The sequence below is a fragment of the Biomphalaria glabrata genome, chromosome 3 (assembly GCF_947242115.1).
Source record: "Biomphalaria glabrata chromosome 3, xgBioGlab47.1, whole genome shotgun sequence".
Lineage (NCBI taxonomy): Eukaryota > Metazoa > Mollusca > Gastropoda > Planorbidae > Biomphalaria > Biomphalaria glabrata.
The window spans coordinates 33,186,398-33,214,315 of NC_074713.1; the positions used below are offsets into that span (position 1 = coordinate 33,186,398).

At 36.5% G+C, this 27,918-nt stretch overlaps 2 protein-coding genes across 4 annotated transcripts in view; one reads left to right on the top strand and one right to left on the bottom strand.

Annotated features, from left to right (window-relative positions):
- The window catches only part of LOC106070474 (cleavage and polyadenylation specificity factor subunit 2-like), a 193,342-nt gene extending 186,588 nt beyond the window's left edge, over positions 1–6,754 (bottom strand). Inside the window, exon 1 of the mRNA XM_056024600.1 lies at positions 6,636–6,754. The gene's annotated coding sequence lies outside the window, so the exon portion shown is untranslated. The remainder of the gene's footprint in view (positions 1–6,635) is intronic.
- Positions 6,755–6,831: 77 nt separating this feature from the next.
- Positions 6,832–27,918, top strand: part of LOC106070473 (uncharacterized) — a 32,323-nt gene continuing 11,236 nt past the window's right edge. Inside the window, exons 1-11 of one of the 3 annotated variants that reach the window (XM_056024616.1) lie at positions 6,867–6,895; positions 8,396–8,563; positions 8,664–8,818; positions 17,332–17,385; positions 17,490–17,642; positions 20,375–20,512; positions 22,175–22,290; positions 22,420–22,514; positions 23,291–23,851; positions 24,192–24,253; positions 27,424–27,494. In XM_056024616.1, coding sequence (XP_055880591.1) covers positions 8,702–8,818; positions 17,332–17,385; positions 17,490–17,642; positions 20,375–20,512; positions 22,175–22,290; positions 22,420–22,514; positions 23,291–23,851; positions 24,192–24,253; positions 27,424–27,494 — 1,367 coding nt within the window. In that variant the 5' untranslated portion in view covers positions 6,867–6,895; positions 8,396–8,563; positions 8,664–8,701. Of the gene's footprint in view, positions 6,930–8,395; positions 8,564–8,663; positions 8,819–17,331; positions 17,386–17,489; positions 17,643–20,374; positions 20,513–22,174; positions 22,291–22,419; positions 22,515–23,290; positions 23,852–24,191; positions 24,254–27,423; positions 27,495–27,918 lie in introns of all 3 variants that reach the window. The other 2 variants (XM_013230387.2, XM_056024617.1) reach the window with 2 other exon arrangements.

The following is a 27,918-nucleotide window of genomic DNA, read 5'->3' on the forward strand; positions in this document are numbered from 1 at the left end:
AAAATTTTGTAATTTCTTATTATAATACAAAAAGAAAAAGTATTGATTTGTTTGATGGGGGGAAGGGAATTGCATGTATCGCATTTCCACCTGTTTATATTATATAGATATTTGACTAATTTTTTTCACATACTATGATTTCTCCATAAAAGTAGGACCGCCCCCCCCCACTCAAAGGGTTTAGATGGGAAGGGCAGTGGAGGTATTCACTCTTCCCCTTCCAATCGGCCAACAGGTGAACGAAATTATATAAAGACCGGTTAAAATACCAATAACAAGTTTTAATCATATAGATATTTAATTGATTCTGTTAGCAAGCTGTGATTTGTACAAATAAATAGGACCGCCCCCCCCACCCCCCGGATCCGCCAGTGCATGGAATCCACATATTGATGAAACTACAAAAAAATCAAACAAAGCATTAGGATTTATTAAAAGAAATTTCTATAAATCAAATAAGAACTTAAAACTAAAATGTTATTTAACCTTGGTTAGGCCAATAATAGAATATGCATCCTCTGTTTGGGACCCCTCAACTCAAGTAAACATTAAAAAACTGGAACAGACACAAAATAGAGCAGTGAGATTCATAACAAACGAATATTCACATGGAATGGGTTGCCTGAGCTAGCCAGGAAAACCAGTGACTTGGCTGAATTTAAGTCATTGGTTAATATGCATGACTAAATGCATGACGCGTAGGACGTAATCATCTTCTTTTTTAAAGTAACGTCTGTATAAGATAAGAAACCCATCACTTGCCCCAGCACAGCCAAGTAGGGGGTTTTGAGTTTAAAACCCCTACCAGGAGGTTTTGAGTTTAAAACCCCTAACCAGGGGGTTTAGCAGTTAAATGCTTCTCTTCTATAAAACAAAACAAAAAAAATGCAAACGACAATCCCCAAATTCCAAGAGCACAGCTATGGAAGATTTTGGTTTTAAAACCCCCTCCAAAATTTACGATGAACCCCCTCTTCAATATAAAAAAAGCAAATTACACGCTCAAAATTTTATGAGCGTAGCCAACGGGGTTTTTAGTTTACCCCCCCCCCCCTTTTTCAGTAGGGTTTGAAGCTAAGAAATACCTCTTCAATACCCGGTATAAAAAAAAAAACAGCAAATTACGCACTCAAAATGTTATGAGCGTAGCTAAATGGGTTTTGACTCAGTTTTGAGTTTAAACCCCCCTTCAGAGGGGTTTGAAGGTAAAAAAATACCTCTTTGATATTAAAAACAAAGCAAATTATACACTCAAAATGTTATGAGTGTAGTCAAAGAGGTTTTGAATTTAAACCCCCCTTCAGCGGGGTTTGAAGCTAAAAATACCTCTTTAATATGAAAAAAAAAAGCAAATTATGCACTCAAAATGTTATGAGCGTAGCTAAATGGGTTTTGACTCAGTTTTAAGTTTAAACTCCCCTCCAGTGGAATTTGAAGCTAAAAAATACATCTTCAATAAAAAAAAAAAAAAGCAATTTACACACTCTAAAATCTATGATTAAGCCAAAGGGGTTTTTGAGTTTAAATCCCCCGCCAGCGGGATTTAAAGCTAAAAAATACATCTAAAATGTAAAAAAAAAAAAAAAAAAAAAAGGAAATTACGTACTCAAAATGCTATGAGCGTTGCCAAAAGGGGTTTTGAGTTTAAATCTTCCTTCAGAAGGGTTTGATGCTAAAAAAATACCTCTTCAATATAAAAAAAAAGCAAATAACACACTAAAATTATTTGAGCGTAGCCAAGCCAATGGGGGGTTTTGAGTTTAAACTCCTCTCCTCCAGATGGTTTTGAGTTTAAAATCCCCCTACAGAGCGTTTTGAGGTGGAAAACCTCTATCTTCAATATTATTCTAAAGCAAACTACAGTTACCAAATTCCATGATCGTAGCTAAATTGGGTTTTGAATAATAAAAAAAAAACAACAAAGTCCTGAGATTTTTTAGTTTAAAACCCTCCTTCAGAGGGGTGTGAAGGTAAAAAATACCTCTTTAATATTAAAAACAAAGCAAATTATACACTCAAAATGTTATGAGTGTAGTCAAAGGGGTTTTGAGTTTAAACTCTTCTCCAGTGGAGTTTGAAGCTAAAAAAATACCTCTTCAATATAAAAAAAAGCAAAATCTATGAGCGTAGCCAAAGGGGTTTTGAGTTTAAACTCCATGCAAGCGGGGTGTGACAAGTTGGATTAAAGTATTGGCCGTTATAGGTGTTTAGGGGATTATATGGTTTGAGAACCCACACTTGCACATATAATCTACAAGCACAGCGTTATAATGCAGGCAACAAATACTATATTAAGATGTAAAAATATGTACAGTTTATTATACAAAGGATAATTAAAAGGTAAAGTGCTGTACAGTTGCTAGGATGGGATCTAGCGTATTTACATGTATAGATCTATCATCATTAGATTTGAGAACCAAGTGGTCTGTGTCATTAGGCTGGTTGCTTAGCTTTTGGTCCGGTGCTGCACTGATGAGACGGGTGTGGCTGGTACTGATGCTGTCTGCTGGTGGGCTGGCGTAGTGGATCCAGGCTCCGGGTGCAGTCCAACGTTGTATGGTTGCAGAGCTAAGCTGCGTCTACCATTCAGTCAAGCCTGTGACGAGTCTGTGGCTAGCGTTGTTACTTGGACTATTGAATGATGAGTAGGACTGATGTCTGCAGATCTGGTGCCAACAAATCTGGTATCAGCTTTAGATTGCTAAGATTTAAGGCGGATGTTGCCTACAAATAAAAGCTGCAACGATATGATGTGATAATCGGCTTAGCCCTAATGATAACACTGGGTGATAGATGTCTTTCCGTGAAGGACATCATCAGACTGATGTAGAGAAACTATAAGCTAGTTTCATAACTATCAAAGGGAACTAACAAATGAATACATTGTCCCACCAAGGGAGATAACAATAATAATGGGGACTCCCATAAAGGGAAATAACAAACAGTAACAAACAGTATATGATAAGTAATATAATTGATGTTCACCAGTCACGGTGAATATCAAGTACATACATCGATTAGATAAATGAGATGAAAGGGGAAGGGGAGATCAACGTCTGATACTCACCCATGCTCTCACATAAGTAAACATAGAGCATAAGTAAATACATACTCAGTAATAAGACATGCTTACAGAAATGTTTTGATAACTCCCTGCCAAGGAATTAATGTTAATATATTGAAGGCTCGTGCTGAGCGATATTATATCAGCGATAAATTAATAATATCTAAAAGGCTGAATACATGTGGTAAGAATTGTAAATAAACTCTAGTCCAGATGGCTTGAACATTTAGCCACAAAAGTCATGATATAAAATATAAGTATACATTAATCTACTTACATTATCCATGATAAGAATGCACAAATATGTACACAAATAATATAGTAATAAATGCACACACACATATATATATATATATATATATATATATATATATATATATATATATATATTAAAATGGTTCTCAAGCACTTAATTAAGTTACATACCAACTATCCAAAGTGAAATAAGGGAATGAAAATAGCCCAGAGCTCAAGCAAGAGATAGATGTGCTCCCTGTCAGCTCTCTACAGCGAGAATGAGATCGGACGATGAAGTTCTGTCCAAATACACGTGAAGAGAGGGGGTGAGTGGCGGGAAATAAGTGCAAAGGTGGTCTAGACTATTTGGTGTCTTTTGACAAAGGGATTCCTGCTTGACCGTGACGAGGGTTTCCGGGAGATATACATTGCACGAAGACGCGAGTTGAAAGTCCAGGAAATTCGCCCAGGTGGCGCAGAGGATATGAGGGGGGGGGGATTATCAGAGCCTCGGCTAGATCAAGGGAGATTATACCTTGATAATATCTAGTGCTAGACGAACAGCGTTGCCCGAGGTGTTGAGTTGAATGGGCTCTTTGAAGTGACCTGCCGTTCACGGAAGGGAGGGGGGGGGGTCACCGGATGTTTGCCATGATAGATAGAGGGAGTGTACTCTTGCCAAGAGTCTAGTGTGGTACGTGTCAAGGTAGGAATAGTAAAATGTGACATCGATGCCAAAGGGGTGGGGTTGGCTTGGGGTTGTGGCTGTGTTTTAGCGCTTGATCGCTAAATTAGTACAATTGATGACTAATAGCGTGTAAATAAATTAATTAAATGCTTAGACCGGAGTGATACCTTGAGTGAGCTAAAACGGTTCGTCACACGGGGTTTGATGCTAAAAAATACCTCTTCAATATAAAAAAAGAAAATTGCGCACTAAAATTATTTGAGCGTAGCCAAGCCAATTGGGGGTTTTGAGTTTAAATCCCTCTCCTACAGATGGCTTTTTTAAAGTTTAAAACCCTCCAGATGGTTTTGAGTTTAAAATCTCCCTACAGAGCGTTTTGAGGTGGAAAACCTCTATCTTCAATATTATTCTAAAGCAAACTACAGTTACTAAATTCCGTAGCTAAATGGGGTTTTGAATTAAAAAAAAACAACTCCAGAGATTTTTTAGTTTAAAACCCCCAACAGATGATTTTGACGATAAAACTTCCCTTTTCGATATAAAATCTAAAGCAAACTACAGTCACTTAATTCCAAGAGCGTATTCAAGAGAGGTTACACATTTCTACCGGTGGCGGGGCTCCAATAATAAAGTGCAGTGAATAGTCATCTGCCAAAATTGAAAAACACTAAATGTGGCTCAACAAAGATAGCTAAGACAGATCTTAGGAGTCAGTTATAGAGATCGGGTCTAAATCAAGGAAATCCTATGCCGAACTAGGAGTCGACCCCTAAGTAAGATTGTGACAGAGCGTCGCATGAGGTTTGCAGAAAATGTTCTCCGACAAAATGAATTACGCATAAGAAGAGTTGCGATGACATCCTAGTACACCTTGGCGCCGCACATTCATAGAGGTCCTCAGAGCAGGTGGGAAGAGGCTTCAGACATTACCAGTGACAGATTTTTATGGAAACAGCTTGATGGCTAATGCGCCAAACGGCGAGGGAGGGTCTAAGTCAGTAAGAATAGCACATTCGGTTTTTGAAATAAAACTTTTTAATAGCAGGAAAATGCACTGTAGATACCTCAGAATATGCATTTTGTTGGCTTTCAATACCTGAAATAGTGCTCGGCGGCGGGGATCCGCCCCGCGCTGGGGGAGCTCCTAGCGCTATCCCAGACCCCCTAGCTGGCAATGGCGGGGAGTCTACAATTTTTTTACTAACTCCCGGAAGAACTTATTCTAGGGCACAATAAACGTCTTCAGAAAGAATGATGGGTCAGAATGTAACAAAGATTATGTACACACACACACATACATAGGCTACATATAATTTTTTTTTATCGGGGGGGGGGGGGGGAAGAAAAAAATCTCCCCCCCCCCCCCCGGAAAACAAATCCTGGTTACGCCCATGTGTAGGCTAATTGTAAAGATTGTCATACATAGCAGAAAAAAAAATCTAGTCTACTTTTGCTGAATGCGGCGTACAAAATAAAGGAAGTGCTGATCATGGGCGTAGCAAAGGGGGGGGGGGCATGTGTGACTGACTTTTTGCTTTGATTTGTTGAACTTGTTTTAATGTTAAACCATCACTTGCACAGCGCAGCCAAAGGGTTTTTTGAGTTAACCCCCCCCCCCCAGGAGGTTTTCAGGTTAAAAGCCCCCTCTTCTATGAAACAAAAAAATAATTCAAATGACAGTCACACAAATTCCATGAGCGTTGCCAAGGGGGATTTTGAGTTTAAAACCCCCCTCCAAAATGTTTTTTCAATAAACCCCTCTCTTCAATATAAGACTAAAGCATACAACAGTCACCAGTTTCTATGAGTCAAGTCACCAGTTTCCACCACAAGAGGGATTTTGTGTTTACCCCCCCCCCCCTTCAGAGGGCTTTAATTTAAATTAACCCCACCTCCAGAGGGTTTTGAATTTACCCCCCCTCCAGCGGGGTTTGAAGCTAAAACCACCTCTACAATATAAAATTTAAGCAAAGTACACACACAATATTCTATTAGCATAGCAAATGTGGGTTTTAATTTTAACCAGTGGCGTAGCTGGGGTGGGGGAGGGGGGGAGAATTTGAAAATCCATGTGGGCTCCCACTTGAGGGGACCCCCAAATGAGTGTTTTTACATAAAGAAATGATGGAACATTCCTAGCTACTCCCCTGATTTTAACCGCGTTTTCCAGAGGGCTTTAAGTTTACCCCCCCCCAGATGGTTTTGAGTTCAACCCCCCCCCCCTCCAGATGGTTTTTGAGTTTAACCCCCCCCTTTTCGGAGAGTTTTGTATGAGGTTAAAAAAAAACTCTTTAATATTATTCTTAAGCAGACTACAGTCACCAAATTATATGAGCTAATTTAAGCCAATGCTGTTTTCTTTTTGTTTTTTAAACTCCAGAGATGTTTTAGTTTAAACCCCCTTATAACAGATAGTTTTGACGATAAAACTTCCCTTTTCGATATAAAATCTAAAGCAAACTACAGTCACTTAATTCCATGAGCGTAGCCAGAGGAGTGCACTTTTTAGCACTGTATAATCAAATTTTCTAAACTACTCCATTTGTAGCACAAAATATAATTATGGCTACATTTTCAACGTAGAGGAAGCATCAAACTTTCAATCTAAGACTTAAACTTATTTAAAAACAAATCTGCCGAATGTGCCTTTTTGAAGGACAGTGTAATTGGTCCCACTAGCAGATCCAGAACTTTTGAATTGAAGGGGTAGCGATATTTTTCAAAGTTCAAACCCTAACCCTTCCATCCAGTAGGCAATGAGAATCTATGATCGAGATTAAATCTAATTGTTTTGTTTCCTTTTAGTATACACTTTTAATGAAACATCTTAAATATTTAAAAAGTTCAATCTTAGGAAATGTAAACTTTCTTTCGTAGGGGCAGGGACAGATCTCGAATAGATTCTTGTAATTATTTAGAATTTAGATCTAGGAATCTAGGGTATATCCATCATTAGAAAACTAGTCTAGACCTAGAATCTAGATTATTGTAGATTTAGTAGATTCTATATATATAAGTATAAGTTAAGTTATAAGTATTAGAGTAATACTGTACACTTAAACTTAAGTTAGACTTAACTTAATTAATAAGACTAAGAATAAGTTGAATAAGTTCAATTTACTTCAATAAATCAATAAGTCTATCTTAGTGACACTTAGTCTTAGTATCTATCTTAACTTTAACTAGATCTAGATTTAGATCTAGACTCTATCTATTAAATACAACTTTTTAAAAGTCTAAAAGTATAAGTAATAAAGTTTATAAAGTAAAAGTATTATTATTATTATAATTATTAGTCTAGTCTCTAGAACTCTAGACCCCTAGTAATATATATTATATATAAAAGGCTATTAAGTTATTACAGTATAAGTATTAGGTTAACCGTTAGGTTATTAAATTTAAAATTAGTATTATATTATTATAAAATTAACACTAGTGACAGTCTGATTCTTGAAGTTCTAGTCTTAGTCGTCTAGTTAACTCTAGTAACTAGTCTATACTCTCTCTCTAGTCTAGCCTCTTAGCTAGACTAGACACTAGATAGATACTAGATTAAAATTTAGATCAGTATAACTATTTGAATCTAGACTAATCTCAATCTTGAATCTAGAGTAATCTAGACTCCTAGAGTATTCTAGAGTCATCTAAATTATCCAGATTATATAATTATTATAAAACATAGGATCTATTAAATTAATAAATCTATAATCACAATTATTCTATAGAAGACTAGATTTTAATTTTACTAGATTTAACTAGATCTAGTCAATCTAGAATCTAAACTTAAACTCAATACTCTTCTAACTAGATCTAGACTCTACTAGTCTCTAGCCTATGACTATGAGTCAAGCTAGTCATTTACTAGAGTATAGTCTCGTGTAATAATAATATAGTTACAATATAGTATAGTCAGAGAAATAATGTTAGTAAAAAGTAAAAAAAAAACTATTATCTAGACTAAAAAATACTTAAAATAGACTTGTTATTACTCTTAAATTAATCTTAAATTATTTAAATTTATTAGATTATGATGACTATGTCGCTATGTCGTCTATGTTACTATGTTAGTATGTTGTATGAATGACTAGTCTAGACATCACTTTAGACTCTAGAGACTAATTGACTCTTAATTATAACTTACTTACTCTATTACTCTAACAATTAGTGACTAGATTTATTAATTTTTAAATAAATTTTAAAGTCTAATTCTAGTTCTAGAGTTAAGCTACTGATCCTGATCATCTAGGTCTAGATCTACTTTCATAATTAATTGATAGTAAAGTAAATCATACCATAGATCTAGTTCATGATTGATCTGTCCTGGTAGTGTAGAGTGGTAGGATTTACTAGGATGGACCTACAAAAAAAAGTCAAGATCTATCTTTATCTAATCAATTATAATCTAGATCTAGATTTGTATCATGGAAATAAAACCTTCATTTTGGCAGTCACTCATTTATGACCCAGTCCACTGAGTATCCTAAGGAGTCCTTGGAGTATATATTCCTATAGGGTCCACACATTTTATTTGAAGATTTAAATCAGTTCACTGAGTATCCTGAGGAGTCTTATGTGTATGCCATGCGGTCCACTGAGTATACGTACTAGTTTAAGAACTATACTTTTTTATTTAAAATATTATACATCTTGTTAGTTTTGCTTTTTCTCCAACAGAAAACGACATTGATTAAAAGAATGAGAGATAAAGAAGAATGAATTTATTGTTCTTATCTGTCACCTCGACACTACTCTGTGTTGCAATAGCTTTTATTTTCAAGTATTTGTCCTTACTGCGATGGATTAGTGGCCATGCATATGTACTGAGCAAGGTTATTTTTATTTTTTGTATATATATATAAAAATAATAATTTTATTTATAAAGTGCTGTTAACAAACAAAATGTAGGCTTAAACACGACAGCTAAAATAACAAATCTAAAAAAGTTTTAAACAGATAGATCTTAATGTTATTCTTGAAAGTGGTGTAGCTTGTTGTCTGTATGAGATTAATGGGGAGGGAGTTCCAATATTTTGGTCCGTGCACTGAAAAAGTCCACAGACCGTAGCTTTTAAGGGAGAAACGTTGCACCACTAAAAGCGTTGAGTCCATTGAGCGCAGGGCTCTCTGAGGGACATGTGGAGTAATCAGTTCGCTAAGGTACAAGGACATCTCATTGTTATATACACACTGATGACAAAGTGTGGCCACCTTGTAATCGATTCTCGCTTTCACAGGAAGCCAATGGAACGTGCGCAAGAGCGTAGTAGCAGAATCTCGTCTTATTTTTCTTAGGACTATTCGTGCGTCGTTGTTCCTGAATATGTTGCAGCTTGGCTATTTTGTCATCGGGTATACCTGCTAGCACGGCGTAGCAGTAGTCAAGGCGGGAGAGTATGAATGCCACAGCTAGGTTTTTTGTTTATTTTGTTTACTCTGTTGTTAAATATGGTTGGATCTGGCCTAATCAGCGCAGCTGCAGATAAAGACCCTTGCAGAGATACTTATGTGTGGGTTGAAAGATAGTGTTGGTTTGAAGAAAACTCCAAGATTCCGCACTACATGGACATAAGGAACCTGGCAGTTTGTGATAGAAAGAGAATCTGTGTTCTCGACTTTTGAGACGTTGTTCCGAGTGCCAACCTTAATTATTTCTGTCTTGTTCATCTTGAGCTTATTCTCAACCATCCAAACACTCACCCTTGCAATGGTACCACTCATTTTCTCTGCCAGATGCAACACCTCTGGATATGTATACTTAGTGAACAGTACTGGGCCCAGAACTGATTCTTGGGGTACTTCTTACTTCAAGAGTAAGCATGTTGATTCTGTCCGGTTAACAATGACACTTTGGGTGCGTTCAGTCAGATAGGATCCAAGCCACTTTTGGATGATTCCTGCTAAAACAAAAGTGGCAGAGAATCTAGCCATCATAATTTCATGTCTAGCGCAGGGGTCTCAAACTTATTTCAGCCTCAGTGGAAAGTAACAACCATTCAGCGGGCCTCACCACAAAAAGAGAATGTTTTTTCATAAAATTTTACGAACACTACTGTCACTGCTGTTAAATGCTAAAATAAAGTTTTTATAATTATTAATTACATTTAGTGTAGTTTATTACATTCACAGGCAGTATAGTTTACTAAAATAAGTTGACGTTGTCTCTGTCACTTATTAAAAAGCAGAAACTGTAGTTACCCAAAAAATACAACTATAATTTCTAGGCCTACTGCAGATGGCTCGTCACTCATGTTTCTGTCCACTCAGCTGAGAGCGTTTGGCAGAGACCAGACCATCGACGTTAGGCCTGAAGTCGCGTGTAGTGGCAAGCTGCAAGGTTGCTCTCAGATGCTTATCAGTCAGTCTTGATCGTAATGCTGTTTTGTTGATCATTCTGAAAAAAAAACCTGTTCTCAAACGTACGTACTCCCAAACATCGCTAGTATTCTAGCAGCTTTGCAGAATAAGTTTGGAAACTTCTCTCTGGGAAGAAACTGGTAGAAATCTGGAACGCCAACATCAGCGTATTTTTGCTTCAGAACAGTGTCACACTGCAGGTCCAGTAGTTCCATCTGGACTTCCTCTGTAACGTTTTTCACGTAAAATGCGAACGGAGTGGCAAAAAGGAAAAACTGTGATTCGAGAGCAGTGAATTGCTGAAAGCGGTAGTCCGGAGAGAATGTCTACGTAGTCTTTCAGGCGCTGTGGTTCAACCGTAATGCTCTGTAGAAAAGACAAATGATCCAGGTTTCCATCTGCCAGCTGAGTGGCCAACAAAATCTGCTTGCATCTGAATGATTTGATGCAGTCAAACATCACGGTAATCAGCTGCTTTGTGCCCTGTAGTTTCTAAATCAGCTAGAAATGATACAAACTGTCTGTGGTTGAGACCCCGTGCACGTATGAAGTTCACCGTCTTCACGACAACATCCTTCACGTTCTTCATTAGTAGACTTTTGCCACAGAGTGCTTCTTGGTGCAGACTGCAGTGTATGGCTGCAAAAGGTCACGCCAAGCTGAGCTGATACCGTTTCTCTACCATTAATCCAACAACACCAACCTTCTCTAAACACATTGCTGGTGCACCGTCCGTGGCCACTGAAACAAGTTTTTTCCCGCGGTAGCCCACACCTGTCAATACAAGCTTCCAGTTCTTGAAACATGTCGCGTCCAGTCGTCGTTCCTTTCATTGCTAGTAAGTCCAATAGCTTTTCAACAATGTTCAAGTTTTCGTTGACCCAACGAATGAATACGGCACAGTATGCGGTGTCTGTTACACCAGTAGACTTGTCCAGTGCAATGGAATATGCTACAAAGTCTTTTGCAGCGGCAATCAGTTGCTGTTGAACATTTGTCGTTGACTCGGTGATCCTGCTTGCAACTGTGTTCGCAGACAAACTTATGCCTTCGAATAGTTTCTTTTTCTTGGTGCAGATAATTTCAAATGCCTGTAGCATACACCCTTTTACAAACTGGCCTTCAGTGAATGGTCGTGATGCCTTTGCTATCATCTCGCTAACAACAAAGCTTGCCTTCACAGAATCTTTGCTTGCAGTGGGCGGGCACCTCATTTACTGATTTGTGCAGTTGTAAATCATTTCACAGCTCATTGTAAATTTTATCTAATTTTTTTGAATTCGCGGAGGTGGCCGCGAGCCACACAAAATTGTTTCGCGGGCCACTTGGAAGTCCAGCATGGAAAGAATTGATATGTGGCCTATGTTGGAATTGTGAAGTAAGCCGTTTAGTACCCTGACCCAGTGGCGTAGCTAAAGTATATGATGCCTTTCTTGATGCCCCCCACCAGCTCTTGTTCAATGGACAAAATGGCCAAATTAGTGAGTCGTAAATTTGTCATCGTTGATTGCAAGTAATTCTTGATCAGTTTAAGTTTGGAAAAACTTCTCTCGCATGTAGCGACGTTTACCGCAATAGTAAAAAATAGGCGAATCATGATGACGATATTTGGGACTGAATCATCTAGCTGATATTATTTCATAAATTTCAAGAGCTCAACAGGTCCTTGTTTTGGAAGTTCGGAGGCTTCTGATGAAACTGTGACAAACCGTTGAGTACTATCGAGATTGATTTCGACCTGAGGATTTAATAGCTGGGAAGCGACTAAAATTCATATCTATCTGCTACATCATGAAGTTGCTCGAATCGGGTGATTATTTCTTGAACAATCCTGTCCAAGGTAGAATAAATTTCCATTCGTAGCTCTTCTTTGTGTGTAAGTACAGAGTATTCACTTTTCTCACCAGGCATCTTTTTCTTATGGCCAATACTTTTTTGAAGTTCTGTACTGATTCTCAGTTCTGAACACACGCTTTCGGCAAAGATAATGCTGGCTTCAGCGATGTCCTCTCGATTACTACTTAAAAATGTCTCTAATATTTTTAGTTTGAGTGAGAAGTCTCGAATAGACAATCCTTGTTGTTGAAGGTAGACTTGCGCATCATTAATTTCAGTTAATACAGGAGCCCAAAATCCGAGATAGGTGAGAAAATTAAAAGACTGAATAGCAACCAATAATCCACCTGCTTCAGATCTAGTCGATGAATTTTCATCTCTGCTAGTTAATGTCTCCAGAGTTTCTATAATTTTATAAAATTTATCCCTAACCATCTTGACGGCTTCTCCTCTGGCGCTCCAGCGGGTCTCAACTAAACGTTTAAGGCTAGTTCCGAAAAAATAAGCCTTTGAAAGCCTTCTAGCCTTTCCTTTTGCTGATTCCTGATGTCTACACGCCTCTCATAATTGACTGTCCATACGCTGAACTGTTTCAGATCCTTGAGTGACCAGGTGTATGCGAATATTATATGTGATGACATCAGGCCGATCTCCAGTGTCGTTCAGTCTAGAGTTTATTATCCTGCTTTCTGTATTGTTTACACTGTCTGATGGTTCAGCTTCTTCAGTATGAATTTTTGAGGAGTGTACTAAAGACATGCTTGTGTGCTGTCCTTTAGTCTCTAGAACCTGCGGTATTGAAGTGTTTTCTTCTTTTTCATCATTCAGGATGTCGGCCTCATCAATTTTTTCTGGATTCAATGATAACCGTCTTATCTTGCTTTGTTGCTTTTAATTGTTCACTTAATTCATACCCAATAACAGCTCGCCTATAGTCGGTGGACTCTGGCAATGATGTGACTTGAAATTGTCTCGATGCTTCTTTAGACTTAAGAAATTTAAGAAACGCACCTCACTGCGGTCAAAGAAAATGCGGATGACATTGTCCTCTGGTCAACCGGGAAGAAAGCCGACCAAATACAGGCGGCATTGCAAGCAGACCTCCAAACCATCTCCTCGTATTGCGACAAATGACAGATTTAGATAAACGTTGCCAAAACGACCTGGTCCCTGTTCAGCCTAGGAATCGACATTCTTAAGGCTCCATTCGAGCTTAAACTCGGTGGGCTGCGACTCCAACGTGAAAACACGCCAAAATATCTAGGGGTAACCCTGGATAGAAAGTTGTCAATGTTCCAGCACGTCCAGGAAGTTGAAAGAAAAGCCTAGGAGAAGTTAACGTTACTAAGAAAGCTGGCCAGCACAAAGTGGGGTGCCAAAGCTTACATGCTACGCACATTGTAGTTAGGGGCAGTCAGATCACAAATTGAGTACAGCTATAGAGTTCAAGTATATGCTAGTTGTCAAAAACTCGCTGTCAGAGTCACTCAAATTTATCACAGCATTAATTATTATTTTTCATTATTTATTTATTTTATTTTAATTATTTCCCCATCCTACCCCCAAATTCTTCACCCGCCACACCTTTTCCGCTCCAGGCTAGACTTAGTTGACCACATTGGAGATAGCTAAGGCGCGTCCTTTCATTTATCTTCCCTTGACCGGGGCAAAGATACACACTGACTCTTTGATCTTGTCGGCAGGATGTCTGACAGCCACGGTGGACACCACCTTGTGTGGAATGCAAGTCACTCCCCACCCCCCTTTTTCCTACGTCTCTCTTTGATCTAGGAGATTACTCGAGTCAAAGTGCCTCTCGACGTACCCATGTGCGACTCCCATCTCAAGTCTAATTCACCCACGTGTAAGATAATTCTAAGCCTAGGACATTTCCTGTTTCCGCCCGCCTTTTCCAGGCCTATATAAAGTAGATCCAAATCAAATCAGACCCTCTTATTTCTCATTGTCGTTGAGCTATCGAGTCTGGACTACTTCATACATTCTTTCTCCTAGAGGAATACCTGGTGGTAAGCCGAACTTAATCACAAGTTCCATCTTAATTACTTTTGTGCTATTTCCACTGGATATTATCATGTGTATTTTGCTTATTTCATTTGCATTTAATTAGTGCATTGTGTATTTCTCACTGGCGTAAGTAGAGAACATAAACATGTCCTATGTATGTATTTATGAATTGCATTAATCTATTAATGCTACGTTGCTCAATTGATCGTTGATGCAACCATGTATATATTTGTACATCTTATTTTATTTTATTTATCTCGGCTGACAACCGTGATAATTTTACTAGCGCACTAATACTGCGTCTAGAGAAGAGTTATGAGTTATCTCTCCTGTATTGATTTATCTCCCCTGTAGTCATTTCACTCTAACGAGAGTTGCGCCCCTTGAACGGACACCCTCTCCATTCAAGCGCTCTCCATCGATCTCGACCTACGGTCATATGTAAACAAACCGTCCTGGTCGCTGACCACCGCCCAATTCAACCCCCCCCCCCTTTCTTTCTCTATCCACCTGTGTTGTTTATTTGAGACTATTATTTCCCCTTCTATGTACATTCTTATATTATTGTTTCCCCTTTTATGTACATTTCTATATTGCTACTATCTGCCATCTATTCTCCAAATCCCATTTGTCATCATCTCCCCATTGTGCTCTAAAGCAATTTTACCAATCTGACGAATGCACCTCAGTCGAGGGCATCGATAAGATGCATGAAAGACATGTCCTAACTTGTCTTTATTTATCCGCAGCCTCCCTCTGGTGTCTGCCTATTTATCTATTGGATTTACCTGCCTATTTATGTGCTTAATGCTATTCATCACTGCACTTGCCTACTGAGATCTACTCAACTCTACCACTTGGCGCTATCGGCATTGCCCGCCTATTCGACAGCCCACCTGTCAAGCTATTAGGTGCGACGTCCCTATAGATTCAGATCTGTGTGAGACGTCATAGCTACGCCAACCCTCTGCAACTCACTGGACATATCCTGTCAACTACGCTGCCCACGGCAGATCCGCTCTGCCCGCAGTAACCTTGTGCCCACGGTAGCCGGCCACCCGCCCTACTGTGCCCACTACAGATATTAGATTTTGGGGATTGAGACTCCACAAGAACTATATCACTGGCGTCCCTCTATCCGCTAGAGCGCCACCTCCAGCTGCAGAACCTCAAGCCAGGACACAGCCAGCTGCGACATCAACAGGACAACCTGCTAAGTCAGAGGACAAAGTGACATACTCTCTTATTAGGTGCAAGAGTGATGATTAAACATAGAATATACTAGAGATAGATGCAAACCCTCCCCCTTTTTATTCTTATATGTATATTTATGTAAATAAATATTCTTCATTTTTAACTTTTGTATCTATCTTTCATTGCTTTGTCTCGTTGCGTGTCTGCTCCCGATTCATATGCTGATAGGTTGGTGTGTGATAGCTTGAAAAATAATCATCCCCTAGACATTAAACGCGCCATACACACGTCACATTTCCCCACCTGTCTTACTAGTAAAACTGCCCTTGAATCACTCGACCGAGTACAATCACAGGCACTATGGTTCATTTGTGGCACTTTTCGGATAAGCCCAACAAACGCTGCTGAAATCTTAACAAAGGTGGCCCCTTTAAATATAAGGAGGGAGAGGGCAGTATTTACGGCTTATGAGAGCTACAAAAGGGGAGACTTTAGGCTACCCACCACAATCTTAGTGCAACAGTGAAGAGAGAGGAACCGCATAAAAATTCGATCGTTCCTCCACATTGCGGCCTATTAGTCAAAATCAGCTGGGCTCTCCACTGATAGAATTCCTATTAGAAGAATTAGTACTTGCCCTGCGTGGAGGAGATTGCCGGCCCCACAAATAAACATGTCCCTTATAGGGCAAGAGGGAGCCACCAAGAGGCGATTAACACCTGCCATACTCCAAAACTTGGCATCAGCTACATTAAAGTCCTACCCATCAGATGCCATTTTCTGCTATACCGATGGATCAGTAATGAGGGGCCCCGATAGATCTGGGTATGGGGCCCTTATAGTCTACCCAGACCGGAGAGAACCAGAGATGCCGATTTCTCCGTCTGAGCTTAAAGGGGTTTTGAGGCGCCAGCCAGACTAGTCAGTCTTGAGCACTGTTCATCATTTTGTTTTACATTACAGTATTACAATTAACTAGTAAGTAAAAAAAAAAAAAAACTCGTAGAAAACAAAGGTTAGCTTATTTAAAAATATTGACATTACAATAGAATTATTTCCAAAATTAAACTATAAAGAATCATAAAGAAATGAATAAACTAAGACAATTGTTTAGAGCTAGAGTTTAGAAATATATATATGTAAACTCAATATCTAGATTAAACCAGTGGACTAAACAATGAAGTAAAAAAAGGTTGGCCTATCTTCTTCTTCTTCTTTATATTACAGAGCATTGATCGGTGTGGTAACAATATGTACCGTGTGTCCGTAATAAATCTAGTAAATTAGATTGAAACTGTTCTATAGCTTACATTGTATTGAAGAAATAGTCAAGGAGATGAAACAAAATAGCGACATGACTAGTTTATAAATCGTTAGTTCATGTTTAAAATACAGTAGTTTATGTTTGTTCGTGTCCATACAATACAATAAGTCGTTTTTACTGAAAAGCTCAGGGAAATAGGAAATTAATACACACTGGGGGAATTTTGGTGCCCCTCTCCACTTGGTGCCCTGTGCGGCCCGCACCACCCGCACATTGGTAGCTACGCCACTGCCCTGACCACTGCTGTCTCTGTGCTATAGCACTTTCTATATATGCAGATTGAAATTCTTTCAAGAGACAGTACTGTTCAAGATGAGAAAGAATTTGCGCTAACATGATGCGCTCCAAAAGTTTTGACAGGAAGGGAAGATTTGATACTGTGTGATAGTTTTTTTTAGACATTCTGGGTCAAGACTGGATTTCTTTAATAAGGGCCTCACAAGTGCATGCTTAAATTGCTGTGGTACAATGCCTGAAGTCAGTGAAGATAAAATATACATTTATTATTAATTTGTTATCTTCTAGCTGATTTCTTATTTTATATATAATCTAGTTAATAATAAACTAACAATACATATTTTGTTCATCATATTTTTTTGTTGTCTCCAGAGAAGAGAAAGTTTTAGTATTCTTGAGTTACTGGACTTGTTTAAAAATGTGAAGGTAAATGACATCAGTTGAAAACTATCATCTACTCTTGTTATTCATTATTATTAAGATTTTAATTGAGACTTAGTTTTAATTGTTTTTTTTTTTGTTTTTTTTAGCCTTTTCCTATTTCGTGCCAGAAAGGATGGAAGATTGATAGCTATGCACATGGTCATCGTATCTGGTTTAATTTTCTAACATTTCCACACAACCTAAATGCTCCTTCTATAAAGGTCTATGCAGCATTTGACAGAGTGAAATCATCCTCACAGGTTTGTCTTTTTGTGTTAAAAGATATAAAATTAAGCTTACACTTAATAAAATTTAAAATTTAGTGAGTTTCTAATTAAGGTTTTATTCTTTAAATCATTTCCTAATAAAACAAATAATAAAAATACCTGAAACAGATCCTTAAGAAAATACAAATGCGAGTTTCTGGTTTAGTCTGGTTAATATGGAGTGTGTTTGCATGTTTCTGTTGTAAACATAAGTAAAACTAGGCAGATCATTTGGTTAGCTGAATAGATTCTGATGTAACCAAAGGGAAGCCTGTTGTAGTGGAGGTGATAAATAGGGGAGTGAGACTTGAAGTGGGGGAGAACAAACAGGAGACAAGCCACATAAAGACTGTACGTTTTTTTTTTAGAGTTAGTTTGTTGTATTTTATGTAGATTATCATTTGATCTGTGTTTCTACATAATCTACATTGATGTTGAAAGCTGGGTATTTGCTGTTAATAAAGCTATTTTGTTTGAAAGAAGTTTGTTCAAGTTTTATTCAGGTTCTGTATTCTGTACACCTCTTCACCTTCACCTATCCCTTAGTTTGTTGGGCTGTTGGGGCACCACACAAGATTTGTTGACTGTCTTTCTCTATTCCTCTGTCTTTCGCCTTGGATAGAACCTCTTTCAATAGCAGGCTTGTCCATTCTTTTATGTTAACTTCCCATTGACTTCTCTGTCTGCCTCTTCTACTTTTTCCTGGTACTGTTCCTTGAAGGAAGGTCTTTGCAAGCCCTGAAGACCTTGTGATATGACCATAGAGTTTTAGTTTGCATTTTTTTTTTACACTAGTTAGCAAACAGTTCATCATGGGGTCCAGTCACTGTAATAACCCTTTGAATGTGATACCTAGGATCTTTCTGTAGCATCTCAGTTCTTTTGCTAGAATCCTCCTCTCTAGTTCTGAAGTCAGCGTCCAAGACTTGCAAGCATGTAAGAATGTGACCATGAACAGGGACTGCATCAGTCTAATTTTGGTATCGAGGGCTATGCCTTTGTCTTTCCATATATAGTTTTGAGTTTTGCAAGTGCTGCTATGGACTGTGTAATTTTGGTATTTAAAACTACTGACACTTGTCCGTTTTTTACCTCCAATTCTGATGCCTCTTTTTAAGGCCTGTTGACTATTAGTCATAGTTTGAGTTTTTCAAAATATTTTTTGCATACCATATGCTGTGGAAGTCTTAGTCTATGCGCATCACCAAGCCAGCTAGTTCTTCTGTTCCTGCTAGACCATCTATATCATCTGCAAAGTGCAAGTTAGTAGCTTTTCTTCCTCCAATGCTTACAGTACCTTCATAGCATCTTCTATTATCATTTCAAGGAAGATATTGAAAAGAGTTGGTGAGAGTAGGCAGCCTTGTCTTACTCCAACTGCAGATTTAAACCAGTCCCCAATGTTATTGTTGTACACCATACTAGTGGCTTCCTTGAGGTTCTGGATTACTTTTATTATACCTACAACAGTTTAGTTGGACTAGCTGTTTCAATGACTGTGTGCATGGACACTGATTTTATTTCTTTAATAATCCAAGTTTTTAGAATTTTTGTTTAGCTAATACATTTTACAGGAAGATTTGTTTGCCAACATTTGTGAAATGAATTTGCCATCCCATAACTTACTTTGTTCCTAGATGATTGAAATAAAATAACATCTGAAAGTTTTTAGAATTTTTATTGAGCTAATACATTTTACAGGAAGATTTGTTTGCCAACATTTGTGAAATGAATTTGCCATCCCATAACTTACTTTGTTCTTAGATGATTGAAATAAAATAACATCTCAAAATTTCATGTACAAAATGAACACGCCAGATTACATTTTATTTCAACAGTTTTATCCCTTGCTGTAGTTTTATTCAAACAGTTTTTGTCTGCATTAAGATAGTTGTATTCAAAAGTTATCTCCAACTGTAGTTGTATTTAAAAAGTTGTTTTATCTCCAGCTGTAGTTGTATTTAAAAGTTGTTTCATCTTCAGCTGTAGTTGTATTTAAAAGTTGTTTCATCTTCAGCTGTAGTTGTATTTAAAAAGTTGTTTTATCTCCAGCTGTAGTTGTATTTAAAAAGTTGTTTTATCTCCAGCTGTAGTTGTATTTAAAAGTTGTTTCATCTTCAGCTGTAGTTGTATTTAAAAGTTGTTTCATCTTCAGCTGTAGTTGTATTTAAAAAGTTGTTTTATCTCCAGCTGTAGTTGTATTTAAAAAGTTGTTTTATCTCCAGCTGTAGTTGTATTTAAAAGTTGTTTCATCTTCAGCTGTAGTTGTATTTAAAAAGTTGTTTTATCTCCAGCTGCAGTTGTATTTAAAAAGTTGTTTTATCTCCAGCTGCAGTTGTATTGGCAAAAAAACAAACCCCATTCGGCCAGCTGTTTGAAACAAACATCCATAAAAAAGCTAAAAAGATTCTAGAAATAAAAAACACCCTAGGGTCAGGATTTTGTGATTTTACCATCACAAAAGAGATACGAGACACCAATAGTAATACAAACAGACACAAACACTCTTTTGTTCCCCTGGCAATCAAATCATTAAATAGAAACAATCTGATATAAACTTTTCACATTTAAATTATGAGTGAGTCTGGTGTGAATGTACATTTTGTTTTTTTTATAGTTAAAATGTATTGTTTGGTGTAATGCACAAATTGTAAGACGAATTTCCTTACAGACAATAAAGATTATTATTATTATTAATTATATTTTAAAAAGTTGTTTTATCTCAGGGATTTCTTCAAGTCCTTAAAGACATAGGCCAGTCTTGTGAATGGAAGCCTGGAGTTATCTCCACATCTCACATCCACACTCAAGCCTTGGCTAAATCCTCTAAGCCACATAGAGGCATTCCCTCAATGGCAGTTCAGGTAAAAACTGAAGAAGTACTCCACAATAGTCTGTTTTTGTAACAAACTAAATGTCATTTTAAGTACTTCACAATAGTCTGTTTTTATAACAAACTAAATGTCATTTTAAGTACTTCACAATAGTCTGTTTTTATAACAAACTAAATGTCATTTTAAGTACTCCACAATAGTCTGTTTTTGTAACAAACTAAATGTCATTTTAAGTACTTCACAATAGTCTGTTTTTATAACAAACTAAATGTCATTTTAAGTACTCCACAATAGTCTGTTTTTATAACAAACTAAATGTCATTTAAGTACTCCACAATAGTCTGTTTTTATAACAAACTAAATGTCATTTTAAGTACTCCACAATAGTCTGTTTTTGTAACAAACTAAATGTCATTTTAAGTACTCCACAATAGTTTGTTTTTGTAACAAACTAAATGTCATTTTAAGTACTCCACAATAGTCTGTTTTTATAACAAACTAAATGTCATTTTAAGTACTTCACAATAGTCTGTTTTTATAACAAACTAAATGTCATTTAAGTACTCCACAATAGTCTGTTTTTATAACAAACTAAATGTCATTTTAAGTACTCCACAATAGTCTGTTTTTATAACAAACTAAATGTCATTATAAGTACTTCACAATAGTCTGTTTTTATAACAAACTAAATGTCATTTTAAGTACTCCACAATAGTCTGTTTTTATAACAAACTAAATGTCATTTTAAGTACTTCATAATTGTCTGTTTTTATAACAAACTAAATGTCATTTTAAGTACTCCACAATTGTCTGTTTTTATAACAAACTAAATGTCATTTTAAGTACTTCACAATAGTCTGTTTTTATAACAAACTAAATGTCATTTTAAGTACTCCACAAAGTCTGTTTTTATAACAAACTAAATGTCATTTTAAGTACTTCACAATTGTCTGTTTTTATAACAAACTAAATGTCATTATAAGTACTTCACAATAGTCTGTTTTTATAACAAACTAAATGTCATTTTAAGTACTCCACAATAGTCTGTTTTTATAACAAACTAAATGTCATTTTAAGTACTTCACAATTGTCTGTTTTTATAACAAACTAAATGTCATTTTAAGTACTTCACAATAGTCTGTTGTTATAACAAACTAAATGTCATTTTAAGTACTCCACAATAGTCTGTTTTTATAACAAACTAAATGTCATTTTAAGTACTCCACAGTAGTCTGTTTTTATAACAAACTAAATGTCATTTTAAGTACTTCACAATAGTCTGTTTTTGTAACAAACTAAATGTCATTTTAAGTACTTCACAATAGTCTGTTTTTATAACAAACTAAATGTCATTTTAAGTACTCCACAGTAGTCTGTTTTGTGACAAACTAAATGTCATTTTTAAGTACTCCACAGTAGTCTGTTTTTGTGACAAACTAAATGTCATTTTTAAGTACTCCACAGTAGTCTGTTTTTGTAACAAACTAAATGTCATTTTTAAGTACTCCACAGTAGTCTGTTTTTGTAACAAACTAAATGTCATTTTTAAGTACTCCACAGTAGTCTGTTTTTGTGACAAACTAAATGTCATTTTTAAGTACTCCACAGTAGTCTGTTTAGGAGATTTATAACAAACAAAATGTCATTTTCAAAAGAACTATTTGACTAGCAGACAAGCTTGTGCTCCACCAGGTTGACTGTGTGAAAGAAGAAATGTTGAATACTGGGGAATCAAGGTTTGGACTCCAGAGTTTTGATTCCTGGTACACAGAAAATGTTGTCTCAACAGTCTCCGTGGAATCTAAAAGGTCAAAGGGTGCTTAATAAAGATAGCTTTTAAGTACTAATACACTCTTTGAGTCATTATTCATATATAGACTTCTTATCAATAGTCACAAAAATTTCAAAATAAAAAACCTACTCTTTACTATGTTCAGATTCTGGCACAGAGAAGATAATGGAGTTTGTTGGCTACTTCAAATGAATGAACCTTTACAAACCTGTGAATTTTATTTGATTCAGCCTGTTCAAGGTGAACATTGACTTCATTCTCCCCCTCAATTTGACTTATACTTGACTCACTCCTCAATTTGGCTTATACTTGATTCACCCCTCAATTTGACTTAGACCTCATTCACTCCTCAATTTGACTTAACTTCATTCACTCCTCAATTGATTTGACTTAGACTTTATTCACTGCTCATTTAGACTTAGACCTCATTCACTCCTCAATTTGACTTAGACTTCACTCACTCCTCAATTTGACTTAGACTTCACTCACTCCTCAATTAGACAGACTTCATTCAGTTCTCAATTTGACTTTATTCATTCATCTAAGTATTCACTACTTGATTTGATTCATCCATTTGATAGTGATTTAATTCACTATTCTATTTGATTGGATTCATACATTCATTTGATAGTGACTTAATTCACTATTCTATTTGATTGGATTCATTCATTCATTTGATAGTGACTTAATTCACTATTCTATTAGATTGGATTCATTCATCCATTTGATAGTGATTAAATTCACTATTCTATTTGATTGGATTCATTCATTCATTTGATAGTAACTTAATTCACGTTTCTATTTGATTGGATTCATTCATTCATTTGATAGTAACTTAATTCACTATTCTATTTGATTGGATTCATTCATTCATTTGATAGTGACTTAATTCACTATTCTATTTGATTGGATTCATTCATCCATTTGATAGTAATTAGTTAGCAACTATTTGTTTAACTCTTAATTAATAAATAAATTTTATCAAAGAATATTTTTTTTTTCTTTTTGTTTCTCAGAGATTGACCACTGTCTTGTATCAATAGTGACATGGTCCAGAAAAACTACAAGATCATCTGTAAATAAAGCATCCATACTTCTGTCCTCATTAGAAGAGTATATTGCCTTGCGCAGGCTTAAAAAAACACCGCTCATTAATATCACCCTACCTCAAGATCTTTCAGACAGTGACATTGAGTCTAGTGATTCCAGCCCTGAGAATGAATCCATGAAAAATTCAGACTCTCCTGGAGTCATTCTTCATGACTCCCACACCAGCAGCAGCATTAAGGCAGCAGCATGCACAGACATTCTGAAGTACTCTAGCATACTGAAGTACAGATCCAAGTCTGCCCACTTCTCTCCACTACACGCAGCCAACACTGGGTCGGAGAGTTCTAGTGATGGACATAGTGCAGAACAGCAGCCAGGTGCACTGAAAAAGGCACTGCAGAGATCTGTCAGTGAGGGTTCAGCTCTTAAAGGCAGTCAGCTGTTGGCTGATGATGTAGAGGATGTTGGGTTAGAGAGTAAGGAACACATATATACAGAGCCACCATCAGACAATGTTTCAGAAGCAGGTGAGTTAGAGAGTATTTCTATGATACATTCCATTTTGTTCATTCGACTTTGTTCTTTCTTTTTACAATAGATTCTAAAATGCAGTAGCTTGTTTTCATCTTGAATCACTTTGGATGCTTTTAGTTATCACTGAATGTTTGGCTCAAAACATTATATGTCTAATGAAACAATTATTATAAGAATACTTATACAGTTGTTGTTTTTTTTCTTGAGCTTATTGACACATTATGAAGTAAAATAGTTTACAACGATAAAAGAGTTTTAGCATTTCATTCTGATATATATATAGCCTGACTCTGTTTTTTTATCTTATGTTTATTGTAACTTTCATCTTGATAGATTTGAAACTTGCACGTTACAGGACAGTGAGTAATCAGTGTGCAGCAGAGATAATGGCTGAAGTAAGAAATATTGTTCATATTAGTTTGAATTGAACATCTGTCACATCTCACTAATAACAAGGATGCAGTGCTTCACACATACTTCAATGACCTTAACTCTTTGACTCCGGAATTACTTCCGAATTTTTTTCCACTTTTGGACAGAATTAATTTTTCCGCCATTTCAGAGTACGCTACTTTGCTTCGATATAGCTTGTATAACTTTTTTATTTATTATTGGAAAATAATAAATTTGATATAGAATTAAAGAGAAATGGATGCTCTTTCCATTTCTTATGTTTTCTAGTTTGCAAATCATGTTGTTTTTGTAATTTTGGGTTTTGAATATAAAAATTAAAAATGAAAAACTCACCAACTAACATTGAAAATATCCATCCAAGTGCTTGTTTAAAGAAATTTATTGTTCAAATTGAATCCAAATAGCTTTTTTTCTCATTTTTAGCGGCTCCCGAAAGGGGAAAAGACGCTATTAGTTTTGTGCGAAATGTCTGTCCGTCCGTCCTGTTTAGATCTGGTAAACTACAAAAGATATTGATAATCCGACATCACAATATTTTAGACCATTCAAAGTTCTGATGCAACGGCTACTTTTTTTTTTCCTGAAAGCGAAAAATCTAATTTTAAAATCAGTTATGCAAGCAGTTTTTTAAAGAGAAAAAGTTAATTAGTATGCATTTTAAGTTAGACCTAATTTAGAACGAATAGTAATCTTATAAACTCCATTTTCTTGAACATTTTTTTTTATATGTATTGCATTTGAGAATTCGAATAAAAGACTAAGCATTTTCAAAACAATTACATTATGTAAACACCAGGAGAGGCTCGGTAAAGCGCTTAGCTTCCGAACCGAGGGTCCCGGGTTCGAATCCTGGTGAAGACTGGGATTTTCAACTTCGGAATACTTGTGCGCCCAAGAGTCTACCCAGATTTAATGGGTACCTGACATTAGTTGGGGACAAGTAAAGGCGGTTGGTTGTTGTGCTGGCTACATGACACCCTCGTTAACCGTATTAGCGGCTCCCGAAAGGGGAAAAGAAGCTCCGTCCGATCCGTTTAGATCTCGTAAACTAGAAAAGATATTGAAAATCCGACATCACAATATTTTAGACCATTCAAAGTTCTGATGCAACGGCTACTTTTTTTTTTTCTGAAAGCGAAAAATCTAATTTTTAAAATCAGTTAAGCAAGCAGTTTTTTTAAGAGAAAAAGCTAATTAGTATGCATTATAAGTTAGACCTAATTTAAAACGAGTAGTAATCTTATAAATATCATTTTCTTGAGCATCTTTTATTTATGTATTGCTTTTGAGAATTCGAATTCAAGATATAACATTTTCAAAACAATTTCATAAAGTAAAGACCAGGTGAGGCTCGGTAAAGCGCTTAGCTTCCGAACCGAGGGTCCCGGGTTCGAATCCTGATGAAGACTGGGATTTTCAACTTCGGAATCCTTGGGCGCCCCTGAGTCTACCTAGCTCTAATGGGTACCTGACATTAGTTGGGGAAAAGTAAAGACGTTTGGTCGTTGTGCTGGCTACATGACATCCTCGTTAACCGTAGCCCACAAAAACAGATGAACCTTACGTAAAATCATCTGCCCTATAGACCACAAGGTCTCCTTTGATCTGCAGCACCATTGGGGCACTACACAAGATCTGTCAACCTTCTTTCTCCATTCTTATCTCTCATTTGTCTTTGATATAATTTCATTTGGATGTTCTTTCTGAAAATATTGAGGCCTGCATGGGTGGACCACTTCGGGGGCCGATTTTAAGTTTGTGTTTCCACACAAACTGTCTTTGTAACCTTGTTATCCATTTGTTTACAGAACACCATAGAAGAAGCAGCAATAGATGCAAAAAATAATAAACTGGAACTAATAATCCAATGTCACTAATTTAACGAAAAAGCCCATAAAAAAAGCAACACTCTTGGAACAAAACACTTTTACCCTAAAACTAGTCCAACTGTACAGCATATATATATTTATAGTATTTTCTTCTAAAGTTCTTCATGTACTAAGTATATAAATATTCCTTCTAGTTGTGATATTCATGGAAGCGGTCAATATGAATGTGTGGGTTCGACTCCCATCCAGCGCAAACATAAACCGTTCTCCCTGACCTACAGTGTTTACATACTCTGTCTTTCTTTATAGTTATAGGTCTCCATTCTCTGAAAATGGATCTTATTCTAGCATGGGTGTTCAGTTTAATCCTATGGTCAGCATAGGTATTTATTTTGCTGACAAGACTATCAACAATGTGATTGTCAATGAAAAAAAAAAACATTCCAGCTCAACATGCAGTGCTGACTACTGAGTCTAGGTTGACAACCCGATTTCTTGGTGGAACAAATCTGAAATTGATCTGTTTCAGTGCCTAGATGATAGATACCTCTATTTGATTAGATTTAGATCTAGATGATGTAGAGACAGCTAAACTAGTTCTAGATCTACATTGAACATTAGCTGGGGGTGGAGCTGCTTCATCCGCTGATAAACTTCATCATTACTAGACCTAGCCCTAGGTCTAGATCTATAAATTAATTTACTAGATCTAGATCTGTATAATTAGATTTATCAATATCACCATCAGATGAAACAAAATCACTGTCATCTGAATTATTATACTTCTTTATCAAAGAAATATATCGATCTACAAAGTTAATATGGCCTTGGTTGAAGCTCCATGTTAAAAACCATGCACACAGAAATAATAAATGTAATCTCTTTACAAACTTCGTACAAAATAAAAATATGTTAAATGAAGGAAATTCCGGATGGTTATCTATTCTAGATAAAAAATTAAGCAATAAAAAACAAGAATTGGAGAAATAGAAACGAAAAAAATAAATTTTTAATAGCCGATGCCCCCAGCGTTGGTCCGACTTTTTCCCCCTTTTTTAAAATCAACGTTCTGTGCGTTGTTGCGGAGCCAAAGAGTTAACTAGCTTATAAGTATCTCATAACTATCTTTTTTTTCTGCTATTTGTACAAAAGATAATGATTTCATTCCTAAATGTCTTGTGAATGACCATCACACACATTGATCATGTCTAGCCTGATCATTGACTTCAATTATTTACTCCTTACTTCATGTTGTCACATGGAGTTTATCAATATTTCTTTTAAAGTTGGCAATGCTCTGAAGTTAATTTGTTTCATTTCAGGCATTAAGAGCCTCCAACATTGACCTTGAACTCTCACCAGACCAACAAGCAGCTGCATCGGGAGGCTGGCAGTGAGTGCATTACAAACTTATTTATATTTGTATGGATGTAATCATCCCTCTGATTTGATAAAGCACATAAAAGATATGTTTTCAACTCTATGCGTTTGTATTAGACACATTGTGACCAACTTTATCATTCACACATTCATTAAGAAGCTATGATTTCTGGATATTGACAGCCTTCTTTGCTCCATCTTTTCAGGGGATCAAACCTGTGTGTGGTTATTTTATTTCCTTGCAACTTTAAATGAAGTCCTAATTTTGTGTGCAGCTTTAAACCTGAGTGCATTGCTGAGTGCACAATTGTACTAGTACTGCTGGCAGTAGTTGAAAGAAAATGTGGCTGAATTTCAGTGTGGTGGGGAACAGAAGTCAAAATTAAGTTAGTCTGATTGCTGGCAATATAAAACTAAACTTAAAACCAGGTGGTCTG